Raw genomic sequence first — 22,817 nt, 5'->3', positions numbered from 1 at the left:
AAATTGCACCCAAAATTCCGAATTTCACCCCCAAATCCCGAAATTTAACACCACAATTCCCGAATTTAACCCCAAAATTCCCAAATTTCACCCAAAAATCCCCGAATTTAACCCCAAAATTCCCAAATTTCACCCCAAAACCCTCGAATTTCACCCCAAAACCCTCGAATTTCACCCCCAAATCCCCAAATCCAACCCCAAAATTCTCGAATTTCGCCCAAAAATTCCCCAACTTTACCCCCAAATCCCCAAATTTCCCAATTTTCGCCCCCAAAATTCCCGATTTTCTCCCCCTCAGCGCCAGAGGCGGGAAACCCGAGATGGGGGCGTTACCATGCCTCAGCCTCGCGCTCTGATTGGCTCTCAGCTTTGATTGACAGCTGCACTGAACCCGCGCAGCCAATCAGAGCGCGGCGTGGGTTTCAAGGCCGTTGGATGGGCGCGGTTCAAAAATCCTCGAATTTCGCCCTAAAATCCCAAAATTTCACCCCAAATCCCCGAATTCCAGCCCAAATCTCTGAATTTCACCCCAAAACCCCCAAATTTCACCCCCCAAAAACTTCAAATTCCTCCTCAAAACCCCCAAAATCTCCCCCCCAAAATCCGCAAATTTCACCTCAAAAAAACTCCACCGTAAAATCCTCAAGTTTTACCCCAAATCCATTTAATTCTCCCTAAAATCCCCGATTTTTTTCCACCAAAATTCCCGAATTCCGCCCCAAAATCGCCAAATTTCCTCCCCACAGCGGCGGGCGCCAGAGGCGGGAAACCTGAGGTGAGGGGCGTGACCACGCTAAAATCGCGTTCTGATTGGCTTCGCACTTTGATTGACACCTTCTCCGTACCATCCCGGCCAATCAGAGCACAGCATGCGGCTTCGGCGCGAAATCCCCGAATTTCCACCCGAAATCCCGGAGTTTTAGTCCAAAATCTCCGCATTTCCCTCACAAATCCCGGGATCCCACCCTAAAATCTCCGAATTTTTCACCAAATTCCCGAATTCCGCCCCAAAGTCGCCAAATTTCCTCCCCACAGCGGCCGTCGCCAGAGGCGGGAAACCTGAGGTGAGGGGCGTGATCAGTCGAAGATCGCGGTCTGATTGGCTGTGCAGTTTGATTGACACATCCTCAGGAACAGTTTAGCCAATCACCATCTCTTATAGCGGCTCTGGTAGTGGTGTTGCAAAATGTAGTGCATGTCTCCCTGGTGGTCTAGTGGTTAGGATTCGGCGCTCTCACCGCCGCGGCCCGGGTTCGATTCCCGGTCAGGGAAGAATTCTTTAATTTTATTTATTTTAATTTTTTTCCCTCTAATTCATTGAGATTCCTCTTTTTCCTCCCCACCCTTATTCAGCCTTTGGACAAAAAATAATTCCTTAAATTAAGCAAAGAAAAATGGGCCCTAAAGGCCAAAATATCGGCGGCTCTGTCGCGATAGCGCCGCGACAGAGCGGAGGCACCGCTGGGATTCGAACCCAGGATCTCCTGTTTACTAGACAGGCGCTTTAACCAACTAAGCCACGGCGCCGCGCGCTCCCCGATCTGCTTTGGGCCTTAAAATCCCAAATTTTAAACCCAAAAAATCCCAAATTTTTCTTCCCCAAAAAGGGAAAAAATTTCAAATTTTCCTCCCCAAAAATCTCAAATTCCCCCTTCCTCAAAAAGGGAAAAAAAACCCCAAAATCCCAAATTTTCCTCCTCCAAAAACACGAATTTTCCTTTCTTAAAAAAGGGAAAAATCCCAAAAATTCCAAGTTTTTCTTCCCCAAAAATTCCAAATTTTCTTTATTAAAAAAGGAAGAAAACCCCAAGAATTCCAAATTTTTCCTCCCCAAAATTCCAAATTTCTTTCCACAAAAAAATCCAAATTTCCTTTCTTAAAAAAGAAAAAAATCCCAAATTTTTCTTCCTAAATATCCCAAATTTTTCTTCCCTAAAAAAGAGGAAAAAAACCCCAAAAATCCCAAATTTTTCTACCCCAAAAAATCCCAAATTTCTTTCCCTAAAAATCCCAAATTTCCCCTCCCAAAAAATCGAAAAAAAACCCAAAAATCCCAAATTTTCCTCCTCAAAAAATCCCAAAGTTTCTTTCTTAAAAAAGGGGAAAAACCACAAAAATCCCAAAATTTTCTTTCTTAAAAAAGAGAAAAAAACCTAAAAATCCCAAATTTTCTTCCCCAAAAATCCCAAATTTCCCCTCCCCCAAAAATGGAAAAAAAACCCCAAAAATCCCCAATTTTTCCTCCCCAAAATTCCAAATTTTCAGCCCCAAAAAACCCCAAATTTCCTTTCTTAAAAAAGAGATAAAAAACCCCAAAAATCCCAAATTTTGTCCCTAAAAAATGAAAAAAAAAAAACCCAAAATTTCAAATTTTTCCTCCCCTAAAAAGGAAAAAAAAACTAAATAAAAAATCCAAAAAAATTCCAAATTTTTCCCCCAAATTTTCCCAAATTTTCCACCCCAAAATGACCAAATTCAACCTCAAATCCCCAAAAATTTCAAATTTTGCCCCAAAATTTTTTAATTTCACTCCAAAATGGCCAAAATTTTCCCCAAATTTTCAAATCTCACCCAAAATTTTTAATTTTACCCCAAAATTTCAAATTTCTCCATTAAAAATTTGAATTTTTGCCCCAAAATTTCGAATTTTTGCCCTAAAATTTCCCCAATTTTACCGAAAATTGATGGGAAAAAATCAAAACAAAAGGGAAAAAATTGGGGGGAAATTTGGAAGAAATGGGAAAAGTGGAAAAAAAATTGAATTTTGGGGGAAAAAGGGCAAAAATTGAGGGGAAAAATGAAATTTAATGGGAAAAAAATGGAAAAAATGATGGGAAAAATTGGAATTAAATGGGAAAAAATGGGGGAAAAATCAAAATAAATGGAAAAATTGAGGGGAAAAATTGGAATTAAATGGGAAAATTTGGGGGGAAAATGGGAAAAATGAGGGAAAAAATTGAAATTTAATGGGAAAAATTGAGGGAAAAATTGGGAAAAAATTCGAATTAAATGGGAAAATTGAGGGGAAAAATTTAAAAAATGGGAAAAAAATGGGGAAAAATTGGAATTAAATGGGAAAATTGGGGGGAAAATGAAAATAAATGGAAAAAATGAGGGGAAAAGGAAATTAAATGGGAAAAAATTGGAATTAAATGGGAAAATTGGGGAAAAATCAAAATAAATGGAAAAAATGAGGGGAAAATGAGGAAATAAATGGGAAAAATGAGGAAATAAATGGGAAAATTGGAACGAAATGGGAAAATATGGGGGGAAATTGGGAAAAATGATGGAAAAATGGTAATAAATGGAAAATTTGGGGGGAAATGGGAAATGAAATGGGAAAAATGAGGGGGAAAATGGAATTAAATGGGAAAAAATGGGGGAAAATCAAAATAAATGGAAAAAATGGGGAGAAAATGGGAAAAGAATGAGGGGGAAAATGGAAATAAATGGGGAAATTTGGGGGAAATTGGGGAAAATGATGGAAAAAATTGAAATAAATGGAAAATTTGAGGGGAAAATGAGGGGAAAAGGGAAAATAAATGGGAAAATTGAGGGGAAAATGGGAAAAAAGAGGGGAAAATTTTGAAATAAATGGGAAAAATTAGAAAATAAATGGAAAAAATGGGAATTATATGGGAAAATTGGGAAAAATGAGGGAGGAAAATGGAAATAAATGGGAAAATTGAGGGAAAAAATCAAAATAAATGGAAAAATTGGGGAGAAAATTGGAATTAAATGGGAAAATTGTGGGGAAAATTGGAATTAAATGAGAAAAAATGGGGGAAAAATGAAAATAAGGGGGGAAAAATTGAGGGGAGAAAGGAGGAAATAAATGGGAAAATGGGGAAATAAATGGGAAAATGGAGGGGGAAATTGGAATGAAATGGGAAAATTGGGGGGGAAATTGGGAAAAATGATGGGAAAAAATTTAAATAAATGGAAAATTTGAGGGAAAAATGAGGGGAAAAGGGAAAATAAATGGAAAAATTGGGGGAAATTGGAATTAAATGGGAAAAATGGGGGGAAAGGGGAAAAATGAGGGGAAATTCAAAATAAATTGAAAAAAATGGAAAAAATGAGGGGAAACATTGGAATTAAATGGGAAAAAATTGTGGAAATTGGGGAAAATGATGGAAAAAATTGAATTTAATGGAAAATTTGAGGGGAAATGAGGGAAAATAAATGGGAAAATAAACGGGAAAACGGAGAGGAAGATCGGGAATTGTGTGGAAAAATCGAGAAAATAGAAGGGAAAACTGAGGCGAAAAGGGAAGAATTGTGGGAAAAGCGAGGCCGAACGGGAGAACGGAGGGGGAAAATGAGCAAAAAAAGTGGAAAAAAAGAAAATTTGGTGAAAAATGAAGAAAAATTGAAAGTTAGCAGAGGATGGTTTCGATCCATCGACCTCTGGGTTATGGGCCCAGCACGCTCCCGCTGCGCCACTCTGCTGCTGCCAGCCCGAGCTACTGATTGGTCACTTATCAATCTAGCAGAAATGACGTCATCGCGCCCGGGAATCGCCGCTCCCGCCCCCCCCTTTAAGGAAAGATTTTTATTCAATTTTTTCTTTATTTTTTTATTTAATTTTTACCGGGGTTTTGGATCCATTTTGTAAAGTTTTAAGATTAGTTTTATGTTTTTAAAATTAATTTCGTATTTTTAGAATTAATTTCGCATTTTTTAGAGTTATTTTCATCTTTTTTTTGGATTCATTTCAAATTTTTTTAAATTCATTTCCTATATTTTAGAATTAATTTCATATTTTTAAAAATTAATTTCCTATTTTTTAGAATTAATTTCATCTTTTTTAAAAGTAATTTTTTATTTTTTAGGATTATTTTCACATTTTTTAGAATTAATTTCATTTTTGAGAATTCATTTCATATTTTTAATTAATTCATATTTTTTTAGAATTAATTTCATCTTTTAAAAAATTAATTTCATATTTTTGGATTAATCTTTTATTTTTAGGAATAATTTCATCTTTTTAGAATTAATTTCATTTTTTTAGAATTATTTTCATATTTTTAATTATTTTCATATTTTTAGAATTAATTTCATATTTTTAAAAATTAATTTCATATTTTTAGAAATAATTTTCTATTTTTAAAATTCATTTCCTATATTTCAGAATTAATTTCATGTTTTTTGGGATTAATTTGGGATAAAAAAGGGAAAATTGGGATAAAAAAGGGAAAAAAAATTGACATAAAAAAGGGAAAATTGACATAAAAAAGGGAACAATTGGGATTAAAAAGGGAAAAATTGGGATAAAAAAGGGAAAATTGGGATAAAAAGGGAAAATTGGGATAAAAAAGGAGAAAATTGGGCTAAAAAAGGGAAAAATTGGGATTTTCCCGCACTTGGCGGAATCGGGATTCGAACCCGCGGCTTGCAGAGCTCCAACCACGCCCCAGACCACGCCCCCTTATCTGGCCACGCCCACTAATAGAAGCCTATGGGCGCCTGGCGCGGCTGCGCCGCCGCGGACGAGGTGGCCGAGTGGTTAAGGCGATGGACTGCTAATCCATTGTGCTCTGCACGCGTGGGTTCGAATCCCACCCTCGTCGGCAGCGCTCTTTTGGGGGAAATCCGCGAGGTTTTGGTCCAATCTCAAAATTTTGGGGGGAAACCCCAATTTTTGGGAAGGAAACCCCGATTTTCTTAGGAAATTCTCATTATTAGGTTTCAAACCCAGAGTTTTGGGAGGGAATCACCGATTTTTTGGGGTTCAAGCCCCGATTTTTGGGGGGAAATTCCTGATTTTAAGGTTAAATCCCCGAATTTTGGGGTGAAATCCCCAATTTTTTGTGGTTGAATCCCTGATTTTTGGGGCGAAATTCCCAATTTTAGGGTTAAATCCTCAATTTTGGGAGGGAATCGCCGATTTTTTGGTGTTCAACCCCCCCGAATTTTGGGGCGAAATTCCCGATTTTAGGGTTAAATCCCGGATTTTTGGGGTTCAACCCCCGATTTTTGAGGTTAAATTCCCAAATTTTTGCAGTACAAACCCGGATTTTTGGGGTGAAATCCCCAATTTTCAGCTCAATCCCCGATTTTTGAGGGTAAATCCCCGAATTTTGGGGTGAAATCTCCGATTTTTGGGAGTGAATCCCGGAATTTTTGGGTTAATTCCCAATTTTGGTGTGTAAAATCCCCGAGTTTTTGGCAGGAAATCCCCAAATTTTAGGGTGAACCCCCCGAATTTTGGCGGGAAATCCCCAAATTTTGGGATTAAACCCCCCATTTTTGGCAGGAGATCCCCGAATTTTGGGATGAAATCCCCGATTTTTGGGGTTAAATCCTCAATTTTTGTGGAAAATCCCAAATTTTTGGGAAGAAATCCCCGAATTTTTGAGCTTCCATCCCCGATTTTTGGGGTTCAATCCCGGATTTTGGGTTTAATTCCCGATTTTTGGGGTGAAATCCCCAATTTTTGGGAGGGAATCCCCGAATTTTGGGGCCAAATTCCCGATTTTAGGGTTGAATCCCGGATTTTTGGGGTTCAACCCCCGATTTTTGAGGTTCAATCCCCAAATTTTTGCAGTTCAATCCCTGATTTTTGAGGTTAAATCTCAGATTTTTGGGGCAAAATTCCCGATTTTGGGGGTTCAATCCCCGATTTTTGCGGGAAATCTCTCATTTTTGGGTTTAATTCCCGATTTTTGGGGTTAAATCTCCAATTTTGGGAGGGAATACCCGAATTTTGGGGCGAAATTCCCAATTTTAGATTTCAATCCCCAATTTTGGGAGGGAATCCCCAAATTTTTGATGTTAAATCCTCGATTTTTGGGGAGAAATCTGCGATTTTTGGGAGTGAATCCCTGAATTTTGGGGCGAAATTCCCAATTTTGGGGCGAAATTCCCGATTTTTGAGGTTAAATCCCCGATTTTGGGGGTGAAATTCCCAATTTTTGGGAATAAATCCCCGATTTTTGGCAGGAGATCCCCGAAATTTGGGGTAAAATCCCCAATTTTTGGGACTAAACCCCCGATTTTTGGGGGTTAAATCCTCGATTTTTGGGGCTTTGATCCCCGATTTTTGAAATCTTTGATTTTTGGGATGAAATTCCCGAATTTTTGGGCTTCATTCCCCGAATTTTAGGCTGAAATCCGCGATTTTTGGGGTTCAATCCCCGATTTTTGGGGTTCAATCCGGATTTTGGGTGAAATCCCCGAATTTTGGGGGTTAAATCCTCAATTTTTGTGGAAAATCCCCAATTTTTGGGAAGAAATCCCCGAATATTTGAGCTTCCATCCCCGATTTTTGGGGTGAAATCCCCGGGTTTTGGTGGGAAAATTCCGGCATTTGGTGGAAAATCCCCGAAATTTGGGGCGAAATTCCCAATTTTAGGGTTAAATCCCCGATATTTGGGAGGAAATCCCCGATTTTTGGGGCGAAATTCCCAATTTTTGGGGTCAAATCCCCGAATTTTGGGACTAAATCCCCGAATTTTGGGGGTTAAATCCTCGATTTTTGGGGGGAAATTCCCAATTTAGGGAGTTCGATCCCCGAATTTTTGGGGGTCCAACCCCGAGTTTTGGCGGGAAATCCCCGGTTTTGGCGGGAAATTTCTCATTCTTGGGGTCAATCCCCGATTTTTGGGAGGGGAAATCCCCAATTTTTGGCGGGAAATCCCCGAATTTTGGCGGGAATTCCCCGATTTTGGGACCCCTCTCCTAAAAATTCCCCTTTTAAAGCTCCCCCAGTCCCTCCCAGTCCCTCCCAGTCCCTCCCAGTTCCCGCTCAGGCCCCGCCCATTCCGGCGGTGACGTCATCGCGCGCGAGCGCGGCCGGAAGTGGCTCCGGGGGCGGCGGCGGCGCCCGGTGAGAAACGGGGAGAGAACTGGGACAAACTGGGATGGACTGGGAGGAACTGGGAGGGACTGGGATGGACTGGGATGGACTGGGACAAACTGGGAGGGACTGGGGCGCTCCCAGGGGTTCCCCAGTCCCAGCTGGGGCCGTTCCCAGGGGGATCCCAAATCCCCAAATCCCGAAATATAGGGAATCCCAAATTTTTGGGGATTCCAAATCCCCAATTTTTGGGGTCTCAAATCCCCAATTTTGGAGGTGCCAAATCCGGAATTTTTGGAGATCCCAAAACCCCAAATCCCCAATTTTTGGAGATCCCCAAATCCAGAATTTTTTGAGATCCCAAATCCCCAAATCCAGAATTTTCAGGAATCCCCAAATCCCGAATTTTTGGGGTTCCCAAATCCCCAAATCCTGAATCTTTGGAGGTCCCAAATCCCCAATTTTTTGGAGATCCCCAAATCCGGAATTTTGGGGTTCCCAAATCCCCAATTTTTGGAAATCCCAAATCCCGAATTTTTAGGGATCCTGAATCCCAAATTTTTGGGGTTCCCAAATCCCCAAATCCGGAATTTTTGGGAATTCCCAAATCCCGAATTTCTCCTCAAGGGATCCCAAATCCCCAAATCCCAACCCAGGGAATTCCCAAATCCCAAATCCATCCTGGAGGATCCCAAATTCCTGCCCAGGGGATCCCAAGCTCCCAAATCCCAACCCAGGGAATTCCCAAATCCCAAATTCCACTTTGGAGGATCCCAAATCCCCAAATTTGCCCTCAGAGGATCCCAAATCCCAAATTCCTGCCCTGGGAATTCCCAAATCCCAAATTTCTCCTCAAGGAATTCCCAAATCCCCAAATCCCATCCTGGGGGATCCCAAATCCCAACTCAGGGAATTCCCAGATCCCAAATTCCCCCTCAGGGGATCCCAAACCCCCAAATCCCATCCCAAGGAATTCCCAGATCCCAAATTCCACTTTGGAGGATCCCAAATCCCCAAATCCCAACCCAAGGAATTCCCAAGCCCCCAAAATCCATCCCAAGGAATTCCCAGGGGGATCCCCAAATCCCACTCGGGAGATTCCCAATTTGGGAATCCCCAAATCCGGCTCAGAGGGATCCCCAAATCCGGATCAGGGGGTCCCAAAATCCATCCCAGGGAATTCCCAAAGTGGATCCCAAATCCCGCTCCGGGGAGATTCCCAATTTGGGAATCCCCAAATCCTGCTGGGAATTCCCGAGGGGATCCCCAAATCCATTCCAAGGAATTCCCAAAATCCATCCCAAGGAATTCCCAGGGGGATCCCCAGATCCATCAGGGGGATCCCCAAATCCCACTCAGGAAATTCCCAATTTGGGAATCCCCAAATCCATCCCAGGGAATTCCCAAAGGAATTCCTCACCTGTCCTCACCTGTCCCACCTGTCCCTCACCTGTCTCTCACCTGTCCCTCACCTGTCCCTCACCTGTCTCACCTGTCCCCATCCCCCCTTTTCCAGGTGTGACCATGGAAGGCCATTCCCCCTTTGCCCAGGTGATGCCTCACCTGTCCGAGGAGGAGGAGGAGGAGCCAGGTGAGGAGGAGGAAGGGCCAGGTGAGGAAGGAACAGGTGAAGATCCAGGTGAGGAAGAAGAAGATCCAGGTGAGGAAGAAGAAGATCCAGGTGAGGAAGAAGATCCAGGTGTTGGTGTAGACCCAGGTGAGGAAGATGCAGGTGAAGAAGAAGATCCAGGTGAGGAAGAAGATCCAGGTGAGGAAGAAGATCCAGGTGAGGAAGATCCAGGTGAGGATGATGAAGATCCAGGTGATGATGAAGATCCAGGTGACGATGATGAAGATCCAGGTGACGACGCCGAAGAAGACCCAGGTGACCAAGACCACGCCCCCCAACCAGGTGCCTCCCTCCAGGTGCGCCCCTCTCCAGGTGACCCCTCCACCTCCCACCTCCGCCGACCCCGCCTTTACCTGCGGCCACGCCCACCCCCTGCCGAGCCCGGCCCCTCCCACCTGCAGCACACCTGGACCCACCCAGGTGCTCCTGGCTTGGAGTCGCCCTCACCTGAGCCAGGTGAGGCCACGCCCGGCTTCGTGCAGCTCATCGACGAGCGCGGCGTCTACTCCACCGCCAAGCTGGTGCTGGGCGGCCGCTCAGGTGCTCCAGGTGCGCCAGGTGAGGCCGAGAAACCAGGTGAGGACGAGGAGGATGAAGAAGAGGATGAAGATCTACCTGCTCACCTGGAGATCCGCCAGGTGATCGTGGCCGACAAACCCTTCCAGTGCCCCGCCTGCCACAAGAGCTTCAAGCGCACCTGGGAGCTGCTGAGCCACCAGGTGGTGCACACGGAGGCGCGGCCCTTCACCTGTCACCTGTGCCGCGCCACCTTCAAGCGTCACTCGGACTTCAAGAGCCACGCCCTGGTGCACACGGAGGAGCGGCCGCACAGGTGCGACCTGTGCGGGAAACGCTTCAAGCGTTCCTCCAACCTGCAGGAGCACCGCCGCATCCACAGCGGCCAACGCCCCTTCACCTGCCCCAGGTGCGCCAAAGCTTTCAAAACCCCTTACGAGCGCCGCCGCCACGCCCTGACGCACCTGGCGGAAACCGAGCGACCTTTCAGGTGCGCCGAGTGCGGCAAGGATTTCCCGGCGGCCAACGCGCTGCTGCTGCACCGGCGGCACAGGTGCGAGGACAAGCCGCACACCTGCGGCGTCTGCGGCAAGCGCTTCACCTACGGCCACTCGCTGAAGGTGCACGAGCGCGTGCACACAGGTGACCGCCCCTTCAGGTGCGCCCTCTGCGGCAAGGCCTTCAAGCAGAGCAACGCGCTGGCCTCGCACGAGCGCGTGCACACGGGTGAGCGCCCCTTCGCCTGCCGCACCTGCGGCAAGGCCTTCAAGCAGTCCTCTTACCTGGCCATCCACCAGCGGGCTCACACAGGTGAGAGGCCCTACAGGTGCGAGGCGTGCGGCAAGGCCTTCGCCCGGCCCTCGCTGCTGCTGCAGCACCGGCGCGTGCACAGCCAGGTGAGGCCGCACCAGTGCGGGCACTGCCACAAGTTCTTCAAGGACCTGGCTTACCTGGCCGTGCACGAGAAGGTGCACACAGGTGAGACGCCCTACAAGTGCGGGGTGTGCGCCAAGGGCTTCGCACACCCCTCCAACCTGCTGCAGCACCAGCGCGTGCACCGCGACACCTGAGCCGCAGGTGAGCGGCCTGGACAGGTGCGGCAGTGTCACCTGAGCCCCGTGGGTGAAGTTCCAGGTGAAAGGACTCGATACCTGTGAGCCCGGACAGGTGTGGACCCCAAAAATCTCCTATGGACCCCAGAAAGGTGTGGCAGGAACACCTGGACAGCAACACCTGAGCCACAGGTGTGGGAGCCCCAGAACTGAACACCTGGACAGGTGTGGACCCCAAAAATCTCCTGTGGACCCCAAAAACTGCAGCAGGATCACCTGGACAGCAACACCTGAGCCGCAGGTGTGGGAGCCCCAGAACTGAACACCTGGACAGGTGTGGACCCCAAAAATCTCCTGTGGACCCCATAAAGGTGTGGCAGGAACACCTGGACTGCAACACCTGAGCCGCAGGTGGGGGACCCCAGAACTGCACACCTGGACAGGTGTGGACCCCAAAAATCTCCTGTGGACCCCAGAAAGGTGTGGCAGGAACACCTGGACTGCAACACCTGAGCCGCAGGTGTGGGAACCCCAGAACTGCACACCTGGACAGGTGTGGACTCCATGAAGCTTCACCTGCAACACCTGGACTGCAACACCTGAGCTGCAGGTGTGAGAACCCCGATTCTGCATCCCAGGACAGGTGTGGGCCTGGGTGGGCTCACCTGGACAGGTGAGCGGCCTGGACAGGTGTGGTGTCTTCACCTGGAGCACCTGAGCCCCGTGGGTGAAGCCCCAGGTGAAAGGACTCGATACCTGTGAGCCCGGACAGGTGTGGACCCAAAAATCTCCTGTGGACCCCAGAAAGGTGTGGCAGGAACACCTGGACAGCAACACCTGAGCCGCAGGTGTGGGAGCCCCAGAACTGAACACCTGGACAGGTGTGGACCCTTAAAAGCTACAGCAGCAACACCTGGGCAGTGACACCTGAGCCCCAGGTGAGGAGATCCTGGCCAGGTGTGCACCCCGAACTCTGCCACACCTGGACAGCGACACCTGAGTGACACCTGAGCTGCAGGTGAGGGACACCTGGGCAGGTGTGGACCCCGAACTCTGCAGCACCTGAGCCGCAGGTGAGGGACCCCAGCGCGGCCACACCTGAGCTGTGACGTCATCGATGGCGGACGAGGAACTGAGGGACCCCCAGGGCTCACCTGGGGCCAGGTGTGACCCCGGCACTGCGAGGGCTCACCTGGACACTCACCTGGGGCACACCTGAGTTCATCTGGGACACACCTGAGCTCACCTGGGCACACCTGAGTGCACCTGGGCACACCTGAGCTCACCTGAACACACCTGGGGCACACCTGAGGCACACCTGAACACACCTAGGGCACACCTGAGCTCACCTGGGGCACACCTGAGCTCACCTGAACACACCTGGGCACACCTGAGCTCACCTGGGGCACACCTGAGCTCACCTGGGGCACACCTGGGGCAAACCTGGGCTTACGTGAGCACACCTGAGCGCACCTGGGGCACACCTGAGTGCACCTGGGGCTTATCTGAGTTCATCTGGGGCACACCTGAACACACCTGGGGCAAACCTGGGCTCACCTGAGTTCATCTGGGACACACCTGAGCTCACCTGGACACACCTAAACACACCTGAGGCACACCTGAGCTCACCTGGGGCACACCTGAGCTCACCTGGGGCACACCTGAGCTCACCTGAACACACCTGGGCACACCTGAGCTCACCTGGGGCACACCTGAGCTCACCTGAACACACCTGAGTTCATCTGGGACACACCTGAGCTCACCTGGGCACACCTGAGTGCACCTGGGCACACCTGAGCTCACCTGAACACACCTGGGGCACACCTGAACACACCTAGGGCACACCTGAGCTCACCTGGGCACACCTGAGCTCACCTGGGACACACCTGAGCTCGCCTGGGCACACCTGAGCTCACCTGGGGCACACCTGAGTTCACCTGAACACACCTGGGGCAAACCTGGGCTTACGTGAGCACACCTAAACACACCTGGGACACACCTGAGCTCGCCTGGGCACACCTGAGTTCACCTGGGACACACCTGAGCTCGCCTGGGCACACCTGAGCTCACCTGGGGCACACCTGAGCTCACCAGGGGCTTACCTGAGCTCATCTGGACACACCTGAGCTCACCTGGGTATACTTGGGGAACACCTGAGCTCACCTGAACTCACCTTGGGCACACCTGACCATACCTGAGCTCACCTGGGCACACCTGAACACACCTGGGGCACACCTGAGCTCACCTGGGCACACCTGTCCCACCTTCCCGGGCGGTACCTGTAGCGCTGGGGGCGGGGCACACCTGGATCGTTCATTAAAGGCTCGTTCATTGATGACGTCATCGCCGATCTCACCTGAGTCTCACCTGGAGCTTCAGGGGCGGAGTCAGCCGACAGGTGTGGGGGGGAGAGACCCCCAAAATTCACACCTGGGGGGGGTGGGGACACCTGAGTCACACCTGGGGGGTGGGGACACCTGAGAGTCACACCTGGGGGGGGGTGGGGTACACCTGGGGGGGGTGGGGAACCAACCTGGGGGGGTGGGGACACCTGGGAGTCACACCTGGGGGGTGGGGACACCTGGGGGGGTGGGGACACCTGGGAGTCACACCTGGGAGGGTGGGGACACCTGAGAGTCACACCTGTCACACCTGGGGGGGTGGGGACACCTGAGAGTCACACCTGGGGGGGTGGGGACACCTGAGAGTCACACCTGTCACACCTGGGGGGGTGGGGACACCTGGGAGTCACACCTGGGGGGGTGGGGACACCTGAGAGTCACACCTGGGGGGTGGGGACACCTGGGAGTCACACCTGGGGGGTGGGGACACCTGGGAGTCACACCTGTGGGGTGGGGACACCTGGGAGTCACACCTGTCACACCTGGGGGGGTGGGGACACCTGAGAGTGACACCTGTCCCACCTGGGGGGGATGGGATTCCCAAAATTCACACCTGGAGGCTCCAGAGGCCATTTTTTATTTATTCACCTGCCCAGGTGTGTGGGGACACCTGAGCTGCTAAAGAGGGGGGAGGGGCCAGGTGAGAGCGGCCAGGTGAGAGGTTCAGGTAAGGATTCCAAGTGAGGATTCCAGGTGAGGTTCAGATGAGGATCCAGGTGAGGATTCCAGGTGAGAGGTTCAGGTGAGGATTCCAGGTGAGAGCAGCCAGGTGAGCGTGGCCAGGTAAGGATTCCAGGTGAGAGGTCCCAGGTGAAGTTCAGGTGAGGATTGCAGGTGAGAGCAGCCAGGTAACGATCCAGGTAAGGATCCAGGTGAAGATTCCAGGTGAGAGGTTCAGGTAAGAGATTCCAGGTGAGGGATTCCAGGTGAGAGGAGCCAGGTGAGATTCCAGATGAGGTTCAGGTGCAGATTCCAGGTGAGAGCAGCTAGGTGAGAGGTTCAGGTGAGGGATTCCACATGGGGATTCCAGGTGAGGATTCAGGTGAGATGTTCAGGTGAGAGCAGCCAGGTGAGAGATTTCAGGTGAGGATTCCGGGTGAGGGTTGCAGGTGAGGGCGGCCAGGTGAGAGATTCAGGTGGAGATTGCAGGTGAGAGCAGCCAGGTGAGGATTCCTGGTGAGAGCAGCCAGGTGAGAGTGACCAGGTAAAGTTCAGGTGAGGATTCCAGGTGAGGATTCCAGGTAAAGTTCAGGTGAGGATTCCAGGTGAAGTTCAGGTAAGGATTCCAGGTGAGCATGGCCAGGTGAGGTTCAGGTGAGGATTCCAGGTGAGAGATCCCAGGTGAAATCCCAGGTGAGAGCGGCCAGGTGAGGGTTTTCAGGTGAGGATTCCAGGTGAGAGATCCCAGGTGAGATTTCCAGGTGAGAGCAGCCAGGTGAAGTTCAGGTGAGAGATTCAGGTGCAGATTCCAGGTGAGAGCAGCCAGGTGAGAGGTTCAGGTGAGGATCCAGGTGAGGATTCCAGGTGAGGTTCAGGTGAGGATTCCAGGTGAGGGTGACCAGGTGAGGATTCAGGTGAGATGTTCAGGTGAGAGCAGCCAGGTGAGAGATTTCAGGTGAGGATTCCGGGTGAGGGTTGCAGGTGAGGGCGGCCAGGTGAGATTGCAGGTGAGAGGTTCAGGTGCAGATTCCAGGTGAGAGGTTCAGGTGAGGATTCCAGGTGAGGGTGACCCGGTGAGGATTCAGGTGAGATGTTCAGGTGAGAGCAGCCAGGTGAGATTCCAGGTGAGGTTCAGGTGACAAATTCCAGGTGAGGGCAGCCAGGTGAGGATTCCAGGTGAAGTTCAGGTGAGAGATTCCAGGTGAAAGATTCCAGGTGAGAGCAGCCAGGTGAGAGGTTCAGGTGAAAGATTCCAGGTGAGGGCGGCCAGGTGAGGATTCAGGTGAGAGCAGCCAGGTGAGAGTGGCCAGGTAAAGTTCAGGCCAGGAGATTCAGGTGAGGATTCCAGGTGAGAGATCCCAGGTGAGATTTCCAGGTGAGAGCAGCCAGGTGAAGTTCAGGTAAGGAGTCCAGGTGAGGTTCAGGTGAGAGATTCAGGTGAGGTTCAGGTGAGGTTCAAGATGAGAGCAGCCAGGTGAGGTTCAGGTGAGGACTCCAGGTGAGAGCGGCCAGGTGAGAGTGGCCAGGTGAGAAGTTCAGGTAAGAGATCCCAGGTGAGAGCAGCCAGGTGAGCTTTGCCAGGTGCGGATTCCAGGTGAGAGTGGCCAGGTGAGCGTGGCCAGGTGAAGTTCAGGTGAGAGATTTCAGGCGAAAGATTCCAGGTGAGAGCAGCCAGGTGAGAATGGTCAGGTAAAGTTCAGGTGAGGATTCCAGGTGAGGGATCCCAGGTGAGATTTCCAGGTGAGAGCAGCCAGGTGAAGTTCAGGTGAGGACTCCAGGTGAGAGCGGCCAGGTGAGAGGTTCAGGTGAGAGATTCCACATGGGGATTCCAGGTGAGAGTGGCCAGGTGAGCGTGGCCAGGTGCGGATTCCAGGTGAGAGTGGCCAGGTGAGCGTGGCCAGGTGAAGTTCAGGTGCGAGATTCACAGTGGTAGAAGCAGCCAGGTGAGAATGGTCAGGTACAAGTTCAGTGAGGACTCCAGGTGAGGGATCCCAGGTGAGATTTCCAGGTGAGAGCAGCCAGGTGAAGTTCAGGTGAGGACTCCAGGTGAGAGCGGCCAGGTGAGAGGTTCAGGTGAGAGATTCCACATGGGGATTCCAGGTGAGAGCAGCCAGGTGAGAGTTCAGGTGAGGATTCCAGGTGAGAGTGGCCAGGTGAGCGTTGCCAGGTGCGGATTCCAGGTGAGAGTGGCCAGGTGAGCGTGGCCAGGTGAAGTTCAGGTGCGAGATTCAGGTGAGGATTCCAGGTGAGAGATCCCAGATGAAGTTCAGGTGAGAGCAGCCAGGTGAGATTCCAGGTGAGGTTCAGGTGAAAGATTCCAGGTGAGGGCAGCCAGGTGAGAGGTTCAGGTGAGAGATTCCAGGTGAGGGTGACCAGGTGAGGATTCAGGTGAGAGCAGCCAGGTGAGAGTGGCCAGGTGAAGTTCAGGTGAGGACTCCAGGTGAGAGATCCCAGGTGAGATTTCCAGGTGAGAGCAGCCAGGTGAAGTTCAGGTGAGGACTCCAGGTGAGAGCGGCCAGGTGAGAGGTTCAGGTGAGGGATTCCAGGTGAGGTTCAGGTGAGGATTTGCAGGTGAGAGTGGCCAGGTGAGGAGCCAGGTGAGGGATTCCAGGTGAGAGTGGCCAGGTGAGAGGTTCCAGTCCCCAGCTGAGCCCCACCAGGTGAGTTCCAGGTGAGCCCCACCAGGTGAGTTCCAGCTGAACTCCACCAGGTGAGTTCCAGCTGAACTCCACCAGGTGAGTTCCAGGTGAGCCCCACCAGGTGAGTTCCAGGTGAGCCCCACCAGGTGAGTTCCAGGTGTTCCCCACCAGGTGAGCTCAGGGGGCGTCGTCCATCAGCTGCAGCGCCTCCACCTGGCCAGGTGAGGCCCTCCTGGGCAGGTAAATGGCACCGGGGGCCCTCGGGGCGTCCAGGTGAGCTGGGGACACACCTGAGGTCACCTGAGGTCACCTGGGGGCGCCAGGGGGGCGGGGCGGGGGCGGGACTCACCTGGGACACACCTGGCCCGCAAGGTGAGCCAGAGCAGGGCCCCGCCCAGTGACGTCAGCAGCACCAGCAGCGCCACCAGGTAGGCGCAGGTGGGGGCAGCACCTGGGGACAGGTGAGGGGTCGGGGGGAGCCGTCACACCTGTCCTTACCTGTCCTTACCTGTCCTGCCTTCCTCACCTGTCCTGCCTTCCTCACCTGTCCTTACCTGTCCTCACCTGCCCCACCCTTCACACCTGTCCCAACCTTCTCACCTGTCCCACCTTCACCTGTCCTTACCTGCCCTGCCTTCCTCACCTGTCCTCACCTGCCCCACTCTTCACACCTGTCTGCTACCTTCTCACCTGTCCCAGCTGTCTCACCTGGACTCACCTGCCCCACTCTTCACACCTGTCTGCTCCTTCTCACCTGTCCCAGCTTTCTCACCTGGACTCACCTGTTCTGGCTCTTCTCACCTGCCCTGAGCCCTTCCCTGCACACCTGGCTGACCGGTCACACCTGTCCCACCTGTCTCACCTGTCCTGGCTCCTCCCTTCACGCCTGTCTCACCTTTACCTATCCCACCTGTCTCACCTTTACCTCCCATACCTGTCCTGGTTTAACTCTGCACACCTGTCTCACCTGTCCCACCTGTCCTGGCTCCTCCCTTCACACCTGTCTCACCTTTACCTATCCCACCTGTCTCACCTTTACCTCCCATACCTGTCCTGGTTTAACTCTGCACACCTGTCTCACCTGTCCCACCTGTCTCACCTGTCCCACCTGTCCCAGCTCCTCCTTTCTCACCTGTCCCACCTTCCTGTTCTGTTTCTCACCTGTCTAGCTCTTCGTCACCTGCCTTCGCTGGATTCCTCCCCTCACACCTGTCCCTCACCTTTGACCCTCCCCCATTCGCCCTCCACACCTGTCCCTGACTTGAACCCTCCCTCACCTTGCCCTCCCCCCACCTGTCCCACCTGCAGCCTCTCCCTCACCTTCAGCCCCTCCCCCACCCTGTCTCACACTGACTTTCTGGGCTCCCTCCCCCACACCTGGGCCCTCCCCCACCTGAGGCCCCTCCCCCACACCTGGTCCTCAACCTGAGCCCCTCCCCCACACCTGCGCTCCCACACACTGGGCCCCTCCCCCACACCTGTCCCTCACTTTAGCCCCTCCCCCACACCTGGATTCACCTTCAGCCCCTCCCCCACACCTGAGCCCCTTCCCCACACCTGTCTCACCTGCCCCTCCCCCACACCTGTCCCACCTTTGCCCCTCCCCCACACCTTTAGCTCCTCCCCACCTTCAGCCCCTCCCCCACACCTGTCCCTCACCTGGAGCCCCCTCCCCCACACCTTTGCCCCTCCCCCACACTTGCAGCCCCTCCCCCACACCTGTCCCACACCTTTGGCCCCTTCCCCCCACCTTCAGGCCCCTCCCCCACCCTTTGCCCCTCCCCCACCTTTGCCCCTCCCCCACCCCTTCGGCCCCTCCCCCACCCCTCCGGCCCCTCCCCCTGACTCACCTGCCGGCAGGGCACACCTGACCTCGGCCGCCCCACCTGCGCAGGTGCGCGGCCCCGCCCCCCTCTCCAGGCACTCGGCCAGCTGCGACTCGGAGCCCTCACAGGTGAGCCCGGCCAGGTGAGGCTCCTGCCCGGCCAGGTGAGGCCCCACAGGTGCGCTGAGGGCGGGGCCGCAGCCCAGCTGCCGGCACAGCACCTGCGCCTCGGGCAGCCCCCAGGTGAGGCCGCACACCTGCAGCCAGGTGCGGTTCAGCAGCACCTGCACCTGCCCCGCGCAGGGCCCGGCCCCGCCCCGCAGCCGCACCTGGGGGGGATCCGCACCTGCGGGGAGGGGGCGGGGTCAGCACGGCCGGGGGCACCTGGGCACACCTGAGCTCACCTGGGCACACCTGAGCACACCTGAGCTCACTTGAGCACACCTGGGCACTAACCTGAGCACACCTGGGCACACCTGAGCACACCGGGCACCTGAGCTCACCTGAGCACACCTGGCCCCAAACCTGAGCACACCTGAGCTCACCTGAGCACACCTGGGCACACCTGTGCCTCTTTACCTCTCCAAGGTTCTCAGCTGTCCCCCCAGGTGCTCACCTGTCCCCTCCCACCTGCCCGGGTGCTCACCTGTCCCCTCCCACCTGCCCAGGTGCTCACCTGTCCCCTCACCTGCCCAGGTGCTCACCTGTCCCCTCCCACCTGCCCAGGTGCTCACCTGTCCCCCTTACCTGCCCAGGTGCTCACCTGCCCCCCTTCACCTGCCCAGGTGCTCACCTGTCCCCCTGTACCTGCCCAGGTGCCCGTCCCCCGCACCTGCCCAGGTGTTCACCTGTCCCACCTGCCCAGGTGCTCACCTGCACACACCTGTCCCCCCAGGTGCTCACCTGTCCCCTCCCACCTGCCCGGGTGCTCACCTGTCCCACCTGCCCAGGTGTTCACCTACACACACCTGTGCCCCCAGGTGCTCACCTGTCCCCCTCTCCCACCTGCGCACACCTGTCCCCTCTCACCTGCCCAGGTGCTCACCTGCGCACACCTGTCCCCCGTACCTGTCCAGGTGCTCACTTGTGCACACCTGTCCCCCAGGTGCTCACCTGTCCCCCCCTCACCTGTCCAGGTGCTCACCTGCGCACACCTGTGCCCCCTCACCTGCCCAGGTGCTCACCTGCGCACACCTGTCCCCCAGGTGCTCACCTGCGCACACCTGTCCCCCAGGTGCTCACCTGTCCCCCTCACCTGTCCAGGTGCTCACCTGCGCACACGGCCGCCGCCGTCTCCTCCCTCCCGCACTCGTGCTCCTCCCAGGGCCGCCGCTCGCACCTGTCCAAGGTGAGCTCCTCACCTGTGCAGCGCACCTGGCCCAGCCACACCGGGCCCTCACCTGGCCCGTAGCGCGCCCGCCCAGGTGCGCCCAGGGCGGGGCCGCAGCCCACCTGGCGGCAGGTGACGCGCGCGGCCGCCAGGTCCCAGGTGTGGTCGCAGACCGAGCCCCACCTGCCCAGGTGCAGCAGCTCCACCCGCCCCGCGCACCTGTGCGGGCCCGCGGCCAGGCGCACCTGGAGGGGCAGCGGGGGAGAGCCCGGGACAGGTGAGGGGGGGAGGGGAGGGGCTGCGGAGACAGACAGGTGAGGGACAGGTGAGTGAATAGATGGGACAGGTGAGGGACAGGTGAGGGGATGGACAGGTGAGGGGATGGACGGGACAGGTAAGGGACAGGTAAGGGACAGGTGAGTCAATGGATGGGACAGGTGAGGGGATGGACAGGTGAGGGGATGGACGGGACAGGTGAGGACAGGTGAGTCAATGGATGGGACAGGTGAGGGGATGGACAGGTGAGTGAATGGACAGGTACAGGTGAGGGACAGGTGAGGGACAGGTGAGTCAATGGATGGGACAGGTGAGGGACAGGTGAGGGGATGGACAGGTGAGGGGATGGACGGGACAGGTAAGGGACAGGTGAGAGACAGGTGAGTCAATGGATGGGACAGGTGAGGGGATGGACAGGTGAGGGGATGGACGGGACAGGTGAGGGACAGGTGAGAGACAGGTGAGTCAATGGATGGGATGGACAGGTGACAGGTGAGGGACAGGTGAGTCAATGGGCAGGGACAGGTGAGGGACAGGTGAGGGGCACAGGGGAGGGGACAGGTGAGGGACAGGTGAGTCAATGGACGGACAGGTGAGGGACAGGTGAGTCAATGGATGGGACAGGTGAGGGGATGGACAGGGGACAGGTAAGGGACAGGTGAGGGACAGGTGAGTCAATGGGCACGGACAGGTGAGGGGATGGACAGGGACAGGTGAGGGACAGGTGAGTGGGATGGACAGGGGACAGGTAAGGGACAGGTGAGGGACAGGTGAGTCAATGGACAGGGGACAGGTGAGGGACAGGTGAGGGGATGGACAGGTACAGGTGAGGGACAGGTGGGGGGATGGACAGGTGAGTCAATGGACAGGGACAGGTGAGGGACAGGTGAGGGGGGAGGGGCTGTGGGGAAAGGGGACAGGTGAGTGGGTGGGGCTGCAGGTGAGGGAATGAACAGGTGAGCAGTGGACAGGTGAGGGGATGGACAGGGACAGGTGAGGGACAGGTGAGGGGATGGACAGGGGACAGGTAAGGGACAGGTGAGGGACAGGTGAGCAGTGGACAGGTGAGGGGAGACAGGTGAGGGTGTGGTGGGGGAGGGGCTGTGGAGAAGGACAGGTGTGGGGGGGACAGGTGAGGGATGGAGCAGGACAGGTGAGGGCAGGTAACGGACACCTCACAGCACACCTGTGCCCCGCCCCCTCACCTGAGCACACCTGTCCCTGCCCACCTGTCCTTACCTGTTCTCATCTCTCTGTACCTGTGCACACCTGTCCATACCTGTCTGTGCACACCTGTCCCTGCTCACCTGAGCACACCTGTCCATACCTGTCCTCATCTGTCTGTTCTCACCTGTCCTCACCTGTTCCCACCTGTTGATGCTCACCTGTGCACACCTGTCTGTACCTGTCCTCACCTGTCCATGCTCACCTGTCCCCACCTGTCCATACCTGCAGGTGCTCATCTGCACACACCTGTGCACACCTGTCCATACCTGTCAGTACCTGGGGGCTCTCACCTGCGCACTCCTGTCCCCACCTGTGGGTGCTCACCTGTCCATACCTGTCCGTACCTGTCGGTACCTGGGGGCGCTCACCTGCACACCTGTCCATGCTCACCTGTCTGTACCTGTCAGTACCTGGGGGCTCTCACCTGCACACCTGTCCCTGCTCACCTGTCCTCACCTGTTGGTGCTCTCACCTGCACACCTGTCCCTGCTCACCTGTCCTCACCTGTGGGCACTCACCTGCACACCTGTCCATTCTCACCTGTCCGTACCTGTCGGTACCTGGGGGCTCACCTGCACACCTGTCCCTGCTCACCTGTCCGTACCTGGGGGCACTCACCTGCACACCTGTCCCTGCTCACCTGTCCTCACCTGTCGGTGCTCAACTGTCCTCACCTGTCCCTGCTCACCTGTCCGTACCTGGGGGCGCTCACCTGCACACCTGTCCATGCTCACCTGTCCTCACCTGTCGGTGCTCAACTGTCCTCACCTGTCCCTGCTCACCTGTCCGTACCTGTCGGTACCTGGGCGCTCACCTGCACACCTGTCCATGCTCACCTGTCCGTACCTGTCGGTGCTCACCTGCACACCTGTCCATGCTCACCTGTCCGTACCTGTCGGTACCTGGGGGCTCACCTGCACACCTGTCCATGCTCACCTGTCCGTACCTGGGGGCACTCACCTGCACACCTGTCCATGCTCACCTGTCCGTACCTGTCGGTACCTGGGGGCACACACACTGCACACTGTCCCTGCTCACCTGTCCTCACCTGTTGGTGCTCACCTGCACACCTGTCCTGCTCACCTGTCGGTACCTGGGAGCGCTCACCTGCACACTGTCCATGCTCACCTGTCAGTACCTGGGGGGCTCACCTGCACACCTGTCCCTGCTCACCTGTCCGTACCTGGGGGCTCACCTGCACACCTGTCCATGCTTACCTGTCTGTACCTGGGGGCACTCACCTGCACACCTGTCCATGCTCACCTGTCCATGCTTACCTGTCTGTACCTGGGGGCGCTCACCTGCACACCTGTCCATGCTCACCTGTCCGTACCTGTCGGTACCTGGGGGCTCACCTGCTCACCTGTCCATACCTGTCGGTACCTGTCGGTACCTGGGGGCTCACCTGCTCACCTGCTCACCTGTCCATACCTGTCCGTACCTGTCGGTACCTGGGGGG

General features: G+C 53.9%; 2 protein-coding genes, 2 long non-coding RNA genes and 4 other non-coding genes across 34 annotated transcripts; 4 read left to right on the top strand and 4 right to left on the bottom strand.

Annotated features, from left to right (window-relative positions):
- Window positions 1-1,200: 1,200 nt before the first annotated feature.
- On the top strand, window positions 1,201-1,272 carry TRNAE-CUC (transfer RNA glutamic acid (anticodon CUC)). The gene has a single exon. It is a non-coding gene; the product is annotated as a tRNA-Glu (tRNA).
- A 181-nt stretch (window positions 1,273-1,453) lies between these two features.
- On the bottom strand, window positions 1,454-1,527 carry TRNAT-AGU (transfer RNA threonine (anticodon AGU)). The gene has a single exon. It is a non-coding gene; the product is annotated as a tRNA-Thr (tRNA).
- A 2,853-nt stretch (window positions 1,528-4,380) lies between these two features.
- On the bottom strand, window positions 4,381-4,452 carry TRNAM-CAU (transfer RNA methionine (anticodon CAU)). Its single transcript has one exon. It is a non-coding gene; the product is annotated as a tRNA-Met (tRNA).
- Window positions 4,453-5,491: 1,039 nt separating this feature from the next.
- TRNAS-GCU (transfer RNA serine (anticodon GCU)) lies at window positions 5,492-5,573 on the top strand. Its single transcript has one exon. It is a non-coding gene; the product is annotated as a tRNA-Ser (tRNA).
- A 2,167-nt stretch (window positions 5,574-7,740) lies between these two features.
- LOC103824884 (zinc finger protein 768-like) lies at window positions 7,741-11,029 on the top strand. Of its 9 annotated transcripts, XM_050984442.1 has the most exons (4): window positions 7,741-7,831; window positions 9,318-9,500; window positions 9,552-9,598; window positions 9,632-11,029. In XM_050984442.1, exons 2-4 carry the CDS (start codon window positions 9,326-9,328, stop codon window positions 11,015-11,017), a joined length of 1,608 nt encoding a protein of 535 aa, XP_050840399.1. In that variant the 5' UTR covers window positions 7,741-7,831; window positions 9,318-9,325; the 3' UTR covers window positions 11,018-11,029. The 9 variants fall into 9 exon arrangements, with proteins under 9 accessions (XP_050840399.1, XP_050840402.1, XP_050840401.1 ...); XM_050984445.1 differs by having other exon boundaries at window positions 9,318-9,440; window positions 9,570-11,029; XM_050984444.1 differs by having other exon boundaries at window positions 9,318-9,440; window positions 9,552-11,029.
- Window positions 11,030-13,943: 2,914 nt separating this feature from the next.
- LOC127060677 (uncharacterized) lies at window positions 13,944-16,790 on the top strand. Of its 5 annotated transcripts, none has more exons than XR_007779827.1 (4): window positions 13,944-15,893; window positions 16,070-16,175; window positions 16,478-16,501; window positions 16,673-16,790. It is a non-coding gene; the product is annotated as an uncharacterized LOC127060677 (long non-coding RNA). The 5 variants fall into 5 exon arrangements; XR_007779826.1 differs by having other exon boundaries at window positions 16,215-16,501; XR_007779825.1 differs by having other exon boundaries at window positions 16,215-16,566.
- A 6-nt stretch (window positions 16,791-16,796) lies between these two features.
- On the bottom strand, window positions 16,797-20,349 carry LOC127060753 (soluble scavenger receptor cysteine-rich domain-containing protein SSC5D-like; the record flags this gene model as incomplete). The annotated part of the gene is made up of 4 exons (XM_050984858.1): window positions 16,797-16,978; window positions 17,050-17,151; window positions 18,551-18,871; window positions 19,797-20,349. Coding segments are annotated over 4 exons (1,077 nt in total), but the record flags the coding sequence as incomplete, so codon positions are not given.
- A 1,297-nt stretch (window positions 20,350-21,646) lies between these two features.
- On the bottom strand, window positions 21,647-22,817 carry LOC127060682 (uncharacterized). Of its 15 annotated transcripts, XR_007779944.1 has the most exons (5): window positions 22,790-22,817; window positions 22,646-22,731; window positions 22,542-22,585; window positions 22,033-22,350; window positions 21,719-21,804 (listed from the first exon to the last, which is right to left on the bottom strand). It is a non-coding gene; the product is annotated as an uncharacterized LOC127060682 (long non-coding RNA). The 15 variants fall into 15 exon arrangements; XR_007779946.1 differs by lacking the exons at window positions 22,542-22,585; window positions 22,790-22,817 and adding an exon at window positions 21,919-21,998 and having other exon boundaries at window positions 21,647-21,758; window positions 22,646-22,768; XR_007779947.1 differs by lacking the exons at window positions 22,542-22,585; window positions 22,790-22,817 and adding an exon at window positions 21,919-21,952 and having other exon boundaries at window positions 21,647-21,758; window positions 22,646-22,768.

This window comes from Serinus canaria, chromosome 25 (genome assembly GCF_022539315.1).
Source record: "Serinus canaria isolate serCan28SL12 chromosome 25, serCan2020, whole genome shotgun sequence".
Lineage (NCBI taxonomy): Eukaryota > Metazoa > Chordata > Aves > Passeriformes > Fringillidae > Serinus > Serinus canaria.
Note: the sequence above shows the minus strand (reverse complement) of the source record. Positions and strands in the feature narration are given on the sequence as shown.